This window comes from Camelus bactrianus, chromosome 3 (assembly GCF_048773025.1).
Source record: "Camelus bactrianus isolate YW-2024 breed Bactrian camel chromosome 3, ASM4877302v1, whole genome shotgun sequence".
Classification (NCBI taxonomy): domain Eukaryota; kingdom Metazoa; phylum Chordata; class Mammalia; order Artiodactyla; family Camelidae; genus Camelus; species Camelus bactrianus.
Window position 1 is genome coordinate 31,514,996 of NC_133541.1, and position 19,028 is coordinate 31,534,023.

General features: G+C 43.1%; 1 protein-coding gene across 3 annotated transcripts in view; it reads left to right on the top strand.

Moving 5' to 3' along the window:
• The window catches only part of GHR (growth hormone receptor), a 238,665-nt gene that overhangs the window by 170,496 nt on the left and 49,141 nt on the right, over positions 1–19,028 (top strand). For all 3 annotated transcript variants that reach the window (XM_010957409.3, XM_045518379.2, XM_045518382.2), the window contains exon 3: positions 3,623–3,688. In XM_010957409.3, the coding sequence (XP_010955711.2) occupies positions 3,623–3,688 (66 nt within the window). The remainder of the gene's footprint in view (positions 1–3,622; positions 3,689–19,028) is intronic.

The window sequence follows — 19,028 nt, forward strand, 5'->3', positions numbered from 1 at the left end:
GTTGCCACTTGTGGTATCTTGGTTTACTTGTGTTTGCACTGTCTATTCGGGGCTTGTTCTAAGTGCCATATAACTGGAAAATTACAGTCCTCGCAAGAACATTGATTTTTTTCCCCCACTATCTTTCTTACCAAGACAGTAGAGAATTGACCAACTTCCAAGAACTGGAATTGACTACCGTTAGTCCCAGGTGGATTCCCATCCCCAGTCCCACTGATATCACTTCCCCAGGATCCCACTGCCTGCATCCGGCCTGCTCAGGAGGACCTAAGTAGAGGGGATCTTGCCGGGCATAGGGCAGCGTCCTGTCCTCATATGTGCAAAGCCCTAAGCTCACAAGGTCTCATGTGAAAACACTGTCAAGCTCTCCATGGGAAAAGACAGGCCCTTTCAGGGTAGTGGTAGCAATCATAACGGTGATAATGGTAACATTATCTAATGTTAACTAAGCACTTATTATATTGTATATTTAATATATTGCATGTGCTAACTGATTTAAACCTCACGTATGTAGATACTGCTACTGTCCCCATTTTACAGACAGAGAAACTGAGGTCCAGTTAGTTATGTGCCATAGTTGGGAAGCTGAGTCCATAGTTGGACATCAGTAGGAAAGGTTAGATTGCAGTTCGTTCTTAGGCAGATCCACCACGTGAAGCTCCAGCCCAGGGCACTACAAAGCAGTCGTTCTCCAGTGTTTACAGGATCAAAATTAAGTTGTTTGGAAAGACTACCCCCAGGATGCCCCTGACTTCCCCCCCACTCAACACATCCCAGCTCAGCTGTGCTCCACCCTCTTCCGACAAAGTACTGCTCTTTACATGCCCAGGCTGTGTCTTACCTCTCACCTCTGTTCAGTGCTTCTCTTGGCTCCAACTGCCCTTTCCTTTGCTCTTCATTGCTTGTTTATCCCAAATTCAATACCCATCTCAAGGAGTCACCTTCCCCAGGAAGCTCCTCCGGACTCGTTAAGGGCCACTGCATCACTCCCCAATGCTGACCTCTCCTTCCTTTATAGATCCCTGCCCAGAAGCTGTGGGCTCCCCAAGGCTGTAGCTTGGGGGCTGGAGCTCATTCATGTCATAATGCCAGCATTTGAAAGCCCCTATGTGATATACTGGAGCTGTGATTCTCTACTTATTGTCACCCTTTGTTTGTTTTCACCCGTTGCTCAGCCCCTCTAGCCAGTGACAACAGCTTGGACACGAAAACTGACAACTGCAGGTGACACCTCCATTTGCTAAGGTGGCACAGTTTTGATCATTGTGCTGGCCTCTGGGAACCGGCAGCCTCTTGGCACTGGCATAGATCTGCGGTTCTTCCCCAAGGATGCTGTTGTTTCCTTTTATGTCTTGATTCATAGCATATTGCGGAGGGTGTTAGCTGAGTAAGGCTTTTTGTTTCGTGAAAATGTTACCAAACATACCATGAAGAGGAAAGCACCAGATGTCTGTCTGCAAGGAAAGCAAAACCCTGGTTTGGGAGGAGTCAGGGGTGGCCAGGCCTCCCCAGGCATTTCCAGGCCTGGGGTTTGGCTCCGTGGGTTCCCTGGGGGCCTAATGACTGACCCCCACATTCCATATCAGTCATCATTCTGGAGAAATCCGTCAACTTTCCTGCTGATCTGAGCCTGGAAACTGGTGTCTGTTTTCTCAGTTTCAAGCTGAAAATTGAGACAAACTTGCTGGATAATTTTGACCAAAGTAACACATGTGATTGTGTGTCATTCCATGATTGACTTAACTTTCCTCTTTTTTTTTTTAAGCTATCAAAACTTTCTCAAGGCATATATAGTTGTCAGTGAGACAGGTTATTCACAGTTGGAAGTTACATAAACTTGCCAATCCTTGACCCAAAATAATGTGTTAGTGCCCAGTTGAGGCAAGATGTAATAAAGTGTCCTCTGATTTGTAGCAAGAAATCCGGGATGGGGGTTGAGGTCTAGACAATGGTCATAAACAAGTCTTAGGAGATCAAGACAGTGAGTAGACTTCAGGGGATTTTCATAAAATGCAAATTTTCCTTTCTGGTCACACGTTACAATCAAAGTGCATTACGTTATCTACTCCGGGAAAACATGTATTCCGTCTGCTTTTTGTCATAATTCTTTCTTGCATGTGGGAGTAAATGAGCTTCGACCGATGATGAAGTTAATATTAAAATTTATAGATAGAATGAAAAGAAACACTTTTCAAGACAATAGTCACAGAATTTAAAGTATTAATTCACCAAAGCCCCCCAAACCTAACTTCACTTGGAAAAATACTATCACTTCCATGCCCAGACTGAAAACACTCTCAGGGGTTAGAATTCTGCAGCATTGAATAAGAGGCTCTTATCTTCCTCTGGTGGGTTCCATGTTCTGAACTCCAGACCCAGCTTCCTACTGCTGAGCCAGGTAGGGCGAGTTAGTGGAAACACACACTGGAAAGTGGATCCCGACAGCAGACCAGGATTCAGCCCGCTCTGAAATTCTGGGAGATGGGAGGAGTCAGCTCACTGCCACACATCTTCATTGTCTTTCTCTTTTCTTCATATCGAAGAAAGATCTCTTCCTGGACGAAGGGGGACATTCTTAGGGCTTAGATGACTGTATAAACAAACCTTGTTACTTTACCATTTACTACTGCAAGCAAGCCCAAACCCCCTTGTCTTGTCAATTCTTCACGTGTTTTTTTTTTTTCTGTCTAAAAGGGAATAAACTCTTCCTGCTCTGGTAACTCTCAGGTATCTTCATTCTCTTGTAAAGGTTCTGGGTGCATGTAAAAATTCAATAGAATTTTTTGCTCTCGTTAAAAAAAAAAAAAGTTTTATTTTTAGCACTGTTATTGTGGGTTTCTACTGAGGACCAGAAGCGCCAGCAGTTTCACTGCTTTGAGGTGGTGCTCGGTGTTTGTGGTGGGCCTGGACCAAGCTGCTTCTCTAATAACCCAAGGATAACATGATGTGATGTGGAGACTCCTGGAGACACCCCTTCTCCACCAAGCCCAGATAGCAGTTGTAGACTTTTGTAACTGAAATATTTGCAGAGCAACCCAGTTCAGCAGTTCAGTGGTAACGCTGATCGTTTTCAGTTTTCCCTATTTTTAATGCAACCTAACACTAGTATCAATAAAATTAGAACTGCTTTTATAATAGATGACTCATTGCCCACCTCGCATCAAAAAGTTCCGTCTCCCTCTTGTCCAACTTTTCACTTCCCCTCATTCCTTCCCTACTCCCAGGATTGCTCACATGTTTATTTCTAAGAATAAACATTTTTGACTGATCTGTCTTTTCTTTTAAATACTGTTTTTAAAAAGAATTTATGTTCTTCCTTGTTTTCACAAGCAAGACTTAAGTCTGGACTCAAGTGGTGTAGGAAGGCATTTTTTCATTGTTCCTGACCGAGTCCAGGCATGACACCAGAGGTAAATAAGACCAGAAGGTTTCCATTTGCTCTGAATCTTTAAGAGTTCTTTTTAAAGGGTAGGTGCAATTTTAGTTCTAGAAAGAAAAAGGAGGGAATTGTTGTGAGGTTGGGCCAGGCCACATTTTGTCATTTGGAGATGAGATTGTAACAAGGCCCCGTCAGACTGTTTTTTATAGGGATGACTAATGGTTTTCTTTCTTTCTGTTCCAGCCACCCCAGCTCTCCTTGTCAGAGGATCCCAGAGTCTGCCGAGAGTTAATCCAGGCCTAGAGACAAGTAAGAATTTCTGTCTTTTTTCTGCCTTCAGCAATATTGCCCAGGCTTTACTGTGATTCGAGATACTGTCCTTTCTCTGTTTTATTTGGGATTCGGTAACTGGTTGGATGACTGACCGAAATTGCACAGGCAAACAGAAAACTTTTTTTTTTTTTCAGAATTTCCTTTTCAACTTCTCTGCAAGGCTACTTCTTTGTTTCTCTTATAGGCTTCTCTTTAGAGGTTAAGTAAGGGCAAATTAATTCAAAAGAAAAAAAGATGAAATCATTTATTGTAGGCCAACAATCAGTTTATTGAGTTTAGGAATCTGCCTGTTTTTACAAGTCCTGTATTGTCTTGTCATTATTATTTTAAGATATTTCTTTACCTAATGATCATGGTAACAGACAGATTGGTCCTTTCAACCAAATCGCTTTAGGCTCCAAAATTCTGCCTTCATACAAGCCATCTCTTCTCCTTAAAATGGCTTTGCACATCACCCTCCTGTCCTGGGCCAGCTATCTCTTCATCTCCAAGATGAACTCAAACATCAGCTCTCTAGGGAAGCTTTTCCAAATCCTCTAGGCCTGAAGACCTGTTCTGACCCTAAGCATTCATGGAACTTTGTCCATTGTTCTGTGACAGCATTTTGCAATATTTTCACATATATGTTCGTAGTGTGCGCAGGACTCAATGAGTTGTGTGGGTTGCACAAATTAATTATGTTGCAGTTAATCTAGTCAAAGCCCATGTTTTATGCTGGTTCTAACCCCTTCCCCCCCCCCACCAAAAAAAAAATCCTGATCACATAGTAGATACCTTTAATAAAATACTAGGGGTGGATTATTCCCCCCTCAGTTGAAGTATATGCCAGAGTCCAGAGTGCACAGCAAAGGAAGGGAAGACAGTGTACCTGATTGTGTTTAAGCCATTGCTGTTTCATTGGTCTTTCTGGCGTCATGAAACCATCGTTTGGGTTTTATGACTAAATTGCAGAGTACATTTCTAATAAGAGATGTAAACATCATTTTTCTTGGCGGTGACTCAGAGGAAGGGTTGGTCCTGCTTTTAACAAACGTCATCCATGTGTCTGTTGTTCCAGACCACAGACTCTTTACAACTCCCCTGTTTTAGAAGCATTTGTCATGTTACTCTCCCTAATTAATGTGAGGACCTGTAAAAGGGGTAGCTGTTGGTGACATTAGCCAGTCTGTTCCAAAGCCTTCACTCAGCAGACGTAGTGACTTATTGTTACTTTCTGTGAAGAAATGAGAAGAAAACAGTTAAGAATGTTCTACTAATGGTGCTTGCTCCATCCCACATTGGAACCCTACCCCCACCACCCACCCACACACGCACGCACACGCACGCACCCACGCACGCACACATGCACACACACACACAATACACTGCCCTTCACTTTCTCCTGAAGTGGTAATACGATTTCCCTAAGCCTTTCTTTGTCAAGTCGTGGGGTCTGAGTTGCTTAAGCTTTGGGCCCCACTGAAGTACAACTTCTGAGTCTGGCGGTTGTGTCGCAGAAATTCCTGCCAGGCATTTGGCATCTGTTGATTTTCTGTCCTCGTGATAAGCACGAATAATTGCTGTTACCCTTCATCAGTGGTCCATCACACAGACAGTGACCTCCCCATGCAAGGAAGAATCCTATCCTTCCAGCTCCTCCCTTTCTAAAGCCACCTTCCCTCTGTCTTGGGACTGGCTGGATAAAGTAACCCACATCAGTGGATGTGTCTGTATCAGTGGGCACCTTCCACAGTGCACACACTCGGACCCATGGCCGCCTTTGTCATCCAAGCGTCTAGTTGAGATGTCACAGACCCTAGTGCTCCCCTCACCTCTCTGGGTCACTGTGTCACAAACATTTAACTCTCTGCTGTGCACTCAGCTCTCGCTCTGCACCTTGCGGAAGAAAAGGAAATGTGCAAGACACTGTCCTAACCTCAGGGATCTCATGTTCTCCCTGGAGGGTTGTTTTACACAGAAAATGAGTGTTCAACACAAAATGTCCTGTCAGTACATGATTATAGTGCCCACATTTCCTACGTACGCTTTTCTGAATTCTCAGATTCGAAGCAAAACCCCACAGAGGAAGAAAAAAAAAAACCCTCTCAGAGCAAATCCTAGACAGAACTGTCCAAACATAAAAACTGTCGCCCCCACCCCCGTCTGCAGGCCGCCTTTACACGGGCTGGTACAGTAAGCCCTTAACGGCTGTCTCCCTTCTCTCTCCTCCTGCCCCACCCCATCTCTCCTTCCTCTTATCCACCTTCCGCTGCCAGGAGCAACTTACAGAACCCAACATGTCCCTCTGCTCTAAAAACCCTTAACTATCACAATACCCTTCCCACTACCTAAATTGTAACAGCAAGCCTAACTCAAGGCCACCATCTGTTATCCGACCCCAGCCTGTACATCTAGGCCACCCGCTGCTCCCCAGGAGCACTGTGCTTTCCCTCCTCTGGGACTTTGCTCCGGCCATCCCACCTTCCAGAACTATCTTCCTTCCTCCGCACACTGCGTTCTGGAAATATAAATCCTATCCCTACTCGAAGGTTCAGCCAAAATGCTTAGACCTTTGGCCCAAGGCAGTCCCACCCTCCTCCACGCTTGCCTTTGTGAGAGGTCACACTGCTTCATTCCGCTCTGAAGGAGTACGGTGAATGCTGCTGTGGAGCATAGTTACTTGCGTGTGTCCCTTATCCCCGCATCTGGGTTATGAACAGCTGGGTCTAATTCAGGGTCGTAGCGGTCACAGTACCTCAACTGTCAGTAATCAATGACAGTGCAAGTTAATTGCATGGAAGTATCCTTAGTAGCTCCCCACTCCCCCTACCCCAGCTCCACACTTAACAGTTCCCACCGGCACCCCTTGTTGTCACGGCGCCTCCGGGTTTGCTGGGGCCAAGCGTGGGGGATCGGATCTCGCCACCTGTGTTAACTGCACATGAATCACCTGAAGTGTCCTGTCACTAAAAGGACTCAGAGGAATCGAATGGTTTACCTCAGAGAACAACAAAGTGTGGAACAGTAAATGAGGGCTGTGCATTGACCAGACTGACCGGGGGCTGGAGGGCCCAAGTGTGGGCCCCTTTGTCCTCTGACACACTGGACATACTTTGTCTCCAGGTCTAGAACCACTACCCCTGTGCCCGCCAAGCATCTTGGTACCAGGAAACCCAAAGTCTGCTGGTGATGGAGTTTCCTGTAGTAAACTGGTCATGTCGGTCTGCTCTAGCTATGTGGATAGCTTAACCATCAGCCCCCAGTTCCACTGAATTTAGGTCCAAATCGTAAATCTCATTATATTGCTAAGCAGCACTGACAGGCTGACATGTCCCACCCTGACACATGTCAGGACCCATGATGGCAACACATCATCCATCTTTAGTTAACACAGTCCGTACATAGCATTGCCAGGCGTCAGGAACTGGAGAAAAGCATGCAGTCAAACCAGACCAGCTCAGATTAACCCATGCAATGCAGCACCTACAGAATCACCCATTGCTCTCATCTCTTCCTTCACTTGCTTACCAAAAGGTATGCGTCACATCTTCTAAGCCCTCAGGGCTTTGCTTTCTGCGTGGGTACCCGGCCTAATCCATGGCGAACGGGCACATACTAGCATGACTTCCCCAGAGTACATTCTCAAGAAATATTTTCTGGAAACAAAGAGCTATTTTTAAAAGTCCCATGAGGACTTTTCAGCCCACACACATGGGTAGAGCATACTTCACCTATGCAAAGGCATAAATGTTGGGGGAAAACATACGTCAGGATAAGAAGGATATTGAGGGAGTTTACAGTTTAAAAAGATAGACATCTTTGTGTACTTTAAGGAAGTAATGGTACAAACTTACCACAAAGAAAGCTGCTTTGTGTTGCAGGGGGAATGAGGATAGTTAGAATCTTCTAGAACAAATCAGAACATTTTTAGTGCTCTTGAAGAAGGCAGAATCCTGAATTAGGCTGCTTCCATGTGCTTTGTGTTTTTCCAATAATTTTATTTCTCATAGCTGATTTTTGGCAAAGGATTTGATGATCATATGGGCCAAATACATAAGACTTATTAAATATACATGGAGAGAAATTACTGGATGATGGTATATCTTTCTGAAGGAGAGTTTTCCTGCCATTTTTTAAAGCCATTTTTCTTCACTGAATTTATCACATGTTACTCTGGAAGTGTAAATTGTGTGATCAATGGCATTTCCACCTCAAAAGGAAATGAATATCCAACTGGAGAAAACTATTGAAGTTTCATTGCCTGGCAGTTGGGACATAAAATAGTCCCAAGATTTTATGACAGCAGGCAAACTGAACATAAATATCCACGACTGGGGTCAGAATTCAGCTTGAAAGAATCCCCAAAGATTATCATATAAGATGGGCATAGCAAATGAATTGCTTAAATTTGTCTAAGTTTACAAACAATTTCCTTTACAATGGTGAGTTACTTGTCAATGAAAACGCTTGTATGAGACAAAAATTTAAGAGAGTTACCATCTTGCTTGTTGGGGTCCTTACTGTACATTCTTAGCTGGACTCCTGCAGCCTCCCTCGTCTTCCCTGCCTCCTATTTGTTCTCTATTCCCAGCCATCGTACTCTCGACTTCCGCATCCATTCTTCTTGCCTATCTTGGATCCGGGCATTCTTCTGGCCCACCATCTTGAGTAGCTCCCCGCCATTCTCTAAATGATAAATAATTCACCTCTCTGGCATTTAAATAATTCACCCACCACAGGGCTCCCATGTGCCTCTCTAGCCTCATCTCCCTTGTGTGCTCTGTACACCCACGTTATGTCCCTTGCATTTCTGCTTCATTATAGCCATTCATAATGACCGCTTCTTACCTCCCAGTTGGGAACACCCCTTTATGGATTTTGTCTTTAAGGCATATTTCAAATATTCCGTTACCCACAAAGAGAATGTGCACGTCCATCTTGGAATCTGTGTAGCCCTTTCTCCCTCCCTCGCGAGGAGAGAGTATGTAGCACAGGGCTTGAAGAGCTCAGCCTCTGGAGCAAGGCAGCTCTGGTGTAAGTCTCAGCTCTGCCACTTACTTCCTGCATGATTTTAGCTAATTTCACAGCCTCTCTGTACATTAGTTCTGTTTTTTTTTTTTTTATCTCTAAAATAAAGATGCTCATAGTACCTACCTCATAAAGTTGTGGTGAGAATTACAAGTGGTGATGTATCTAAAGTAGTTAGAATAGCACCTGCCCCCGTGGTGTTTACTGTAGTCTCTCGTGGCTCTTGTTTATATTCCAATGAGAGTTAGAATTGAACTGTATGAAATTTCCCATACTCAGCTCTGTTCGAGACCTCAGTATCATTATGTCATTTGTTTCAACCTAATGGAGACTTTTATGTGCTTTCTATTCCTCTAATAGACTGTACCATCCCTAAGGATAGGGGCTATGTCTTTTACATCCTTGTATCTTACAGTACCTGGTAAGGACCTGGCAAATGCCAAGCATTTAATGAATAATCATTGGATTTTACATGCACGCACATAAAATTCAAAAAATAGGAGCCAGGTTTCCCCAGTGTCTTAATTACTCTTTGGCTACCAGAGTACCTCCATGCCCTTTGGCAGTCATTTATGAAAAGAGAGAGAGAAATATATGCAGGAGACATTTCTTTTGTCCATCACTATAAATTCTTAGAGTCTTTCCCCAAAGCCTTCCACCAACCTTAGCTTCAGGTCATGGTCTGGTCTTAGGGTACACTGCAGGATGCTCCGGGTCATCCCTGTGGTATCCTGTGGACACTTTAGCTGCCCAGGCAACGATAGCCCCACCCCTGCCTATGACCCATCACTGCCCCATAAGAGCCCCATAACCGTCCAAGCTGTCATCATTCTTTTTCATCAGATGTTTTCAACCTTCAGGGCTTATTAGCAGACACTACAACTAAAATAAGCACAAGCTGACAACAGAGCTAAAAGCAGCGCAGCATCAGGGCGACGTGTCCACGCAGGGACAGTATCTTAGACCGTGCAGCCTGTATTTGTTCCGAAGAACTTGAGCTTTGGACACACACTGGAGACCAGCAGTGACACTGGGTTCTGACATGGAAGTGGACATGGAATTCTTGACAGTCGACTGTTTATAAACAACTCAGTAAATGATTCAGTAAGTAAACACAGATTAGCAGGATCCCTTTTAAGAAAACAGTGTTTATGTTGGCTCTCTCTTGCACCCGAACTAGTGGCAGCCCTTCCTGACTCACAGGCAGCACTAACCTCCATATAGTGCCAAGCCTCCCGCAAATACTATTTATCCCACTTCCTTGCTTCTCCCAAGTAGGAGGAAGGCCAGGAGAATGATGTACTTTCGACAAGAAGAAACGGAGGTACAGACTAAACAGCCTCCCTAAATCTCTTAAACAGACCACAACAGGAGAGTAGAGAAGGCACCGCCAGTGCAGTGCTTTGCCTCTGCCCCTAGTTAAGCAAAATAAAGTGTGGTTAATGCATAATATTGATCATTCAAATGACAGTGTTCAGTTATCTCAAATTACGGACTTGACAGTGACTTTTTCCAGCCTAGAATACCCAGATAAGGCCTGCTATTAGTTTCCCAGAATCAGTGCTGGATTATACACTGCCTGCTTTCACATGTAATTGTTGGGAGTTAAGGATTCTTTGTAAGATAAATATTAGGTCTCAACTTTTTTATCCTCCTCAACTCCCAGCAATTTGCCGAGCCATAATCAGTGGTAAGTAGATATTTACCACTCAGTTTGCAAGAGATCTGCTCTCTGTGTGCATGTGTAGACAGTGTCCCTGAACCTCTGGAGGCGGAAAGAGCCCACAGCTCAAGGTCAGCCCCCTCAAGTACCTGCGGGTCCTCTTGACTGTAAACATAGGTCAAGGTTGTCTGTTTCTTCTGGAACCCAAACAGGAAGAAAGCAGTTAGAAATCCGTGGACACAGTCCTCTAAAAGCCTTGATCTTAGAAATGACCACTATATATATATATATATTTTTTTTTTTTTAAGTCTGAGAAGGATGATTAAGCATCTCCCTAAAAATTCCAGTGGGCCTGCATGTACTCTATATGCCAGTTCCTAGTATGGTTTCTCTTCCAAAGCGTAACACACATTTTTCAGGGATGAAATCCAAGACAAACATTCTTTCACCGTGGGTGACCCTAGTGGGTAGTGAACCCTTTTTAGTGACTCTAGAAAGTTAAAGCATCCCAAAGTTGATTGTGACCCGTGAGTCACACAAGTAGTAGAGAGAGCCTGCAGCCTTGCTTTTGAAGCTGTGCAGCTTTTGCATCGAGCTCAAGTGGCTTGCGTGCACGTGGCAGCTTCCCTCTGGTTATAACCTCTTAGAGGGCGAGGACTTAGGCTTCCCTCATATTTATATGCTCTGTTCCCTGCATCACAACGTAAGCCAGGCCTTACACTAAATAGGATCCTCGATATCGGTTCAGTGAACATCATGCTGAGCTTCAGGGATGACCTGAGAGCAAACGCAGAAGGGAAGTGGAGGGAGAGGTATCCGCCTAGATCTCACGGTGTTTGGTTTGGTGCCTTCCCGCAGCACTAAGATTAACCCTGATGGGAAGTGTAATTGTTTCCCAAATCTGAGAGCAGCCGTGCATTTCCTCTTCTGCCTTTCTTCTTTCTCATCGGGAAAAGCAGACCAGAAGTTTCCACAGAAGTCTTGGAGGTGCTGTTCCCATCAGACAGGAGTGGTCGCAGCAAACTCTGTTACTGGTTTCAGTGGGGGTCCGGGCTGTGTGATGAGGACTTTGGAATTTGGGGAGCAGGAGATCCCGGGTTGTCATGTGTGTGTGCACCTGGCATATTGCTCATATGCCATGAGCTCCAATTTATCTGTCTATAAATGGAGATACTAGTATCTCTCCCGAAGGGTCATTATGAGGAGCAGACATGTACATAGACTATTCCTGGCACAAAGTAGGTATGGAGTAAATACAAGGTATTTTATTTATTTTACTAGTGCTGCTACTCCTACTCCTAAAGCAGTGGTGGCCTGGGTTGCTGGGAACACTCTACCTACCTCCTCACCCCACTCACAAAAGCTTAGCTCCTATTCAGGTTCATTTCTATTTTCTGGGAGGATAGGAAGGATGCTGGATCTAGAATATTTCTCATAATTGAGTGGTATATTTTTTAAGGAAATAAAATTCTCCCCAAGTTCAGAGAATGCCTGTACAGCCCAGTTAGAGAAACACTGATTTAAAAAAAGAAATTTTAATGTTATAGATGTGTCTTTTTAAAAATATTATATTTATTTGTTTGTGGGGTTTTGGAGGGGGTTGTTTTTGTTTTGGTGGGGGAAGTAATTAGGCTTATTTATTTATTTTAATGGTACTGGGGATTGACCCCGGGCCCCTCATGCATGCTAAGCATGTGCTCTAACCACTGAGCTATACCCTCCCCCCATGATATGTCTTCTAATTGCCACTTATCTCTACAAAAAGAGCTCCATTTCCACCTCACTTGAGAAGCCCTGCTTTTGTGTTCTGCTGTTAGCACTTCAGCCTGGACTGGAGGTCTGTCTGGCCCTTCATAGGTGGGGAGCCAGGGAGCATGTATTGAAAGGAAGGGACTGAGAGGCTTGCCAACCTCCAGATGTCCAAAGGATAAGACGTGGGTACCATGCAAGAAAGACGTCCAAAGAGGTGATGGGTCAGAGCAAGAAAGAGCTGCTGCCAGAGTCTGATTTCCTTGCTTCAGAGTCTTGCTTCAGGGCTGCCCTTAGGTAGGACTCCATCAAATGTTTTCCACAGTACTTGACACCTCATAGGATGTTGGAATGTTGTTCCCTTTCTTCCTCTTTCGCCTGATAAATACTGTCCTGGCTATAGAAGAGGTGGCATGGCTGTACAGACTGCTCAAAGATGTGCTTTTAAAACAAACTTTTTCTACTTTTCCAAAGGGCAGCTTTACTGGGCAAAATTCAGTCCCAAACTCCCTTCTCTGAGCTTTTAGAACATTTACTGCCTGGATGAGTCATTTGGCAATAATCAAGTACTGTTTTATCACTAGGGTTCTGTATACAATTTGTGAGTCCTGGAGTCCCTAACTTAAAATGTATTTTTGCTTCAGAAGTTCACCAATTAGGCAGGTTCCCAAATCAGGTTTAACAGCAGCGACAAGTAATACACTGACTAGTGGTTAAGTCCCCAGGCTAGGCTGTCTGACTCGGGCTGCAGGTGGACTGTGGCTGGCTCTGAAAGTTGGATCGGGAGCTCGGTGGAGTATGAGGAGAAGGAATGTTTCCTCCAGTCTCTCATCCTGCCCTCGCGATCCCCCACCTTCTTTCTGCCCCTACACTCTGCTCTAAATAGCCTGCCTTTCTTGGGCGAAGAACCAGCTAGGGCAAAAATGTTGACATTTTTCTTCAGTACCTTCCGCCAAATTTTGTTTTTGACTGAATAATCTTGGTTAAACCATGAGTAAATAGCTTCCAAGGGTATATCAGCCCCGAAGTGAGAAGCTGTCGCACCAGATAACCAGACAGCACACGCCAGCTCTGTCCTGCCTCACAGACCTCTCCTTGTGGAGGTATTTTTAAGAGCAGGTGCCTTGTTTATTAGTCACCTGTTATTGACAGGACTAGAGACACATTCCCTTCTCCTTTGGGAGAAACCAAAGACTGAGAGGGAGGAAGTGCATCCTAAAGATCCAGGGAAGCAAGGCAGCTCAAATGAGAGCAACTGGGGAAAGAAAGAAAGATGTTTTCAAGTGACTAGAAGCTGGGGATGAAGGAAGCACTCTTCTCGGGCAGCTGAGGAAAAGAAGCAAGCTGAGTGGAGGAGGATTAGAAGGCATAGGAGACCAAGATTTTCTAAGGTTACCTAAAGAAAGTTCGCTCCACCTTGATCAGGCTTCAGAAGAAGAACCCCTTCAAGTGAGATCTAGATGAGTAACGTGATAAATGCTGCTTTCTCTCTCCTCCCTCTGATCCCAGAGTTACCGCCTTCTAGTCACACAACCCTGACCATCATCACCACCTATAAAAATGACTTCCAATGTACTTCTTAAGGGATGACCCCAAAATATTTTCTTTGGGACCACTTTCTCAGAAAAACAGAGACCCAGAGATATAGGGCAAGAGGTTCATTGATGCTTCAGAGACACAGCATGAGCCAAAAGTCCTAGGAGGTTGTCAATATAAGCAGGTGACCAACCCTTCAACCCCAGATCCTAAAGTGGTGGTTCTGGGTGGGTATGCCCATCAGAATCACCTATGGACATTCTCAATAGAGACAAATGCCAGACATCGACCTCAGGTCTACTGAATCCGACTCCATGGATTCAGGCACATTGCATTCATTTCCTAGGACTGCTGTGTAACAAGTTACCATAAACCCTGTGGCTTAAAGCAACAGAAGTTTCTTTGCTCACAGTTAACGGAGGCCAGAAGTCCAAAATCAAGGTGGCATCAGTGTTGATTCCCTCTGGACGCTCTGAGAGAGAATCTGTTCCTGCCTCTCTCCTAGCTTCTGGAAAGTGCTCGCAGTCCTTGGTGCTCCTTGATTTGTAGATGTAACCCTTCACCCTTCAATCCCTATCTCTGACTTCACATGGCCTCTTCCCTGCGTCTGACTCTGTTCTTCTTTTCTTATAAAGACACATATCATTGAATTTAGAGCCCTAATCCAGGATAATCTCATCTTGAAAGCCTTACTTTAATTATATCTGCAAAGACTTTTTTTCCAACTATGTAATTTTTAGAGGTACCAGAGGTTAGGGCTTGGGCATATCTTGGAGGAATACAATGTAACCCACTACACATTTTTTTTTTAAATTTCCTCCACAGAGATTTTTCACACACTCCTGCAAAGAACTCTAACCTTAACTTTAACCTACCATTTGTCCAGTGCTTGGGAAATGTCGGAACATGCAAAGTTTAACAGGCTTCTTTATTCCCAGACCACTCAGAGTCTAATCTGCATGGGTGCATTGTGAATGTCCAAGAGAAATAAAAGAACCACAGCACTTCCTGAAAACTGTTGATGAGGGAGCTTCTTTCTAAGGGCTTACCTATTGCTATTCCAGTGTTTGAAGGAGAACAGGTTGCTGGTGATTGTGGCATTTCTGCAGCCGTGCTCAGCACTGTGGTCATGGTGTGGGTCAAGCACATGAGTTGACCCAGAGTTCAACTGTTTAGACTGTGGCTGTCTTTACTGACCTTTCCCTGAGTATGTGGGAATCCTGCACTAAATATCCACAGGGATTTCCCTAGAAGATTTGCATATGTGCATGGATTTTTATACGTCATCTAGTCTCTACTCTTGTCTTCAGCCGTTTTATAGAGGAAGCCTGGTGAAATAGGATGATAGAGTACAGAGAAAAGGGGAATGGAAGGGGAGAAGATAGCCAAGATTACACATTGTGCTTTTCTTCTGAAAATAGCCCAGAATAGCTGAAAAAGATGAAATGTCTTCATTTCTATTCCTATCATTCCAGTCCCTTAAAAAATTGCATCATAGTATGAACCGTCAGTAAAGGTCATAATGACATTTTTTTAAAAATGATCACCTTTGGAGTTTACTAGAACATTTACTCATTATTGTAAAAATTGATACATCAGGGAAATAATCAAGCAATTGTCTTGAATTTTTATATGAATTGCATTTCAGGATGAAGGAAAGTTGTTTTCTTTTTGCTACTGTTTTTTAAATAGATGTATTCAAGCTAATAAATGGAGATGAAATGGTAGGATTAGAGAAATAACCAGTTTAGAAGCCCTAGTGACATAATGATTTAGGCTAGATCATGAGTGAGTGATACAAAGATTAAGGGATACTCTATTCTGGGTGGATCACTTTGAACCTACAGGAGTTTTATCATCATATGATATTATATATCCCTGATACAGGAGTCCACAGGACCACCCATAATGGATTCTTACCATGAGAGTTGAACTGAATGTAATTAAGCCTCTGGGTCTTACTGCCAGTTTATAGGAAATAACAGGGATAGAGGAACATTTTAAATGACTCTTTTTTTTAACATTTTTTATTGATTTATAATCATTTTACAATGTTCTATCAAATTCCAGTGTAGAGCACAATTTTTCAGTTATACAAGAACATATATATATATTCATTGTCACATTTTTTTCTCTGTGGGCTACCATAAGATCTTGTACATATTTCCTTGTGCTATACAGTATAATCTTGTTTATCTATTTAAATGACTCTTTAAGAATGCAGTAAGCTAAAGGAAATTATCTTCAACTAAAAAGAAATGATGTAATAAAAAGAAGAGAGAGGAAGTATCATGAATTTGGACTTAAGAGACATCGTGTGGGCTTGGTTTGCATCCTGATTCAAACAAAGCCAAAAGACATTTTTGAGATATTTTCTTGGAAATTTGAGAAGACTGTATTAGATGATATTGAGGGGTCTTTATTTATTAGGTGTGATTCTGGTATTATTTTTTAAATGAGAGAGTCCTTAGTGTTTAAAGATAATTATGTATGTAGATAGTTATGGTTGAAAGCAGAAGATTAAAAAAACTAGATAAGGAAAGCACACAAAACAGGATAGGTCAAATGCTGATAGTTATTGAAGCAGGGTGAGGAACATATAGTGGTTCATTAAACCATACACTCTATTCTTCTATATATTTGCAAATTCCATAATAAAAATAGAGTAAGCCATTGTGAACTGAAGATCTCAACCTCCATCCCCAAATAAAGACAATTCACATCCCCAGTGGGAACCATGAAATTAGTTTTGCTGGTGACCAAAATTCTCTCTCTAAAAAGTAGGGAAGGACTTTATATGAATATGTTAGTTAAGAAAATTGCTACTGGGGAAACCAGAAAATATTGAGTTCTAGCTAACTAGACACTGAATGAGTTATGTTGAAGTGTGTGGTCCTGAAGCGTTGATGTTGAAAGATACTCTATTTGCAAGTGGCAAGGAAAAATAATGACTTGTCTAGATTTTCAGGCTATGGCTCTAGGTCATATTTGAGCTCAATTTGGGCTGAAGATTTCATTACTGCTATTTTCTAGCATGATGATATTTGCTTGCACCCAAGCTCTGCTATTGGTCTAATGCTTGTGCAAGCAATTTCCTAGAACTGCTGTGTTCCCCGTAGAGATTCCAAGATGATGTGACTGTGGAGTATTTACATCCTGCCCCCTTAGATTAGCCTCTTACCATTCCTGAAACAAGAAAAAAGAAAAATAACCGATAGGCTTTTGATGAAATCACAAACCAAAACGAGAACAGAAAAGGGAACCGTTAGTTGCAATTTTCTGAACGCAGGCTTTTTCTTATTTCTGCTTTCTAGCTGTTTGGTCTTGAAGGTCCAACTTGAAGGCTTGCCATTTACAAGCCTATAGAAAATATTTGAAATACGGCCACCCCTGCCCCTGTCCATGCCAGTCAGCCTGCTTTCTCTCCACTCCTGCCCTGCTGTCCTAGGTCAGGGGCTGAGGGCTGAGAGCCTTGCAGGCAGCAGCATCATTCAAGCTCACATAAATAAGAGAAAATCAAAATGATAACCCAAAATAATGGAATTTCATTTTGAAGATGATTCAGTTCCCCAGCGTTGCTGACTCACTTTTAAGAGCCTTAGGCTCAGCTTTTGGATGTCTCAGAACGAAGAAGAGGAGTCAGTTGCACCACAGACATCGGCTTGTTAGCCTAAAAGCTATCCAAACTGGTTCATAATTTGGCTTACTCTAAAAAGAAAAGGAAATCCCATACATTTGAGAGATAATTCATAAAATGAAACCCTGAGACTTGTACCTACACATGTCTTCCCCCCTTTACGGTCTCCCACAACGTTAGCTTCTACTCCTCCTGCTTAAGGTTCCATGGGGCATGAAAGTCAAAGAATGTCAAGGTTTTATGAGAGGTGCCCTGGAAATGAAGTGTCTGTCTGTACCCCATCAGTGTCGGAGAGCTGGCAGGCACGTTCTCATGGCTGATTACAGGTGAGCCCAGCACATTTAGCCCCGGGCTGTTCCACGCCCTCCTCCTTCCTCTCTCTGCCAGGCTGGGTCCACGCCCATATGTCAAGAAAATGGCTTTCAGTCTATAGACTGGGATGTTTTGGCATGCAAGCTACTGTGGGTGTGTCTACATCAACCACAGTAAAAGTAAAAGCTTTCTTGTACATGCCCCCCAATGTTCATAGAAGCACTATTTACAGTAGCCAAGACATGGAGATTAGATATAGACATAGCTATAGCTATAGCTATAGCTATAGATATAGATATAGATGTGAATCACTTTGCTATACACCTAAAATTAACACAACATTGCAAATCAACTATAGTTCAACTTAAAAACAAAACAAGCAAAAGCTTTCTTTAATTCATCCAGGCAAGTAAGCAGAAGACAGATATAAAATACATGGGAGCTGGGTTCCAAGAGAACTGGCACATAGTGGATATGAATGAAATATGTCTTAAAGGAATGGACTGTCCTGCAGGACAGAAGTTCCCTGTGCTTAGACGAGTCATTATCCAAGAGGCCCAGAGCCTAGATTGAAAATACTGCCATGATTGCAGTCCTACAAAATGACTGGAGGTGCCTGGGGCTGTCCTGCCACCAGCAGATCAAGGGAGGGCATCCTGAGACCCCGCAGTGGCCACCAGCATGCTGACCTCCATGACCACGCCCATCCTAGATTGTCAGATGCGGGGCCATTGTGGGAACCAGACTGGGAATCATGTCTCCCATACTTTCTCATATTGGGGTTTATGGATTTTGTTTCCTTCTTTGGCTTTTTGGTATCTGAAATTGTTGTTCAGAGAAGCATATTAAGATCATGACTATCCCATTACCACACATTTCTGTTACCAGCAGAAGAGGTAAATGAATCACTTAAAATGAAACAATTCCATCCTCTTTAGTACACTATAAACACAGCCTTAGCTTGACTGTAATTATAGTATGTGGGTGACGCTGCTGAGAAAATGGTATAATTATAGCATTATGGTTGAGAACCATCTGAGTAGAAAACATGGAACTACACTGTGCAAAGTTAAAGATGGGATTATGGTCTTTTTCAGTACGAATAAGACTAATTAGCCAACTGCAACTGAGAACTTTGTAGTATGATATTAATAGTATAATAAAATCAAGATCCAAAGTAAAAACAAAGGGAGAAATCTAATCTTCACATGTTCCTGTGAACATGCAAGTGTAATGCAGAGCAGAGAAGCTCACCAACTCGAAGGAAGCAGGGTTAAAATCACAAGAAGCTAGCTTAAAAAAATCAACACTAACTTGCTTTTCCCCTCTTTTTTTTTTTATTGAAATACAATCAATTACAATGTATCAATTTCTGGTGTACAGCACAATGTCCCAGTCTTGCATATACATAC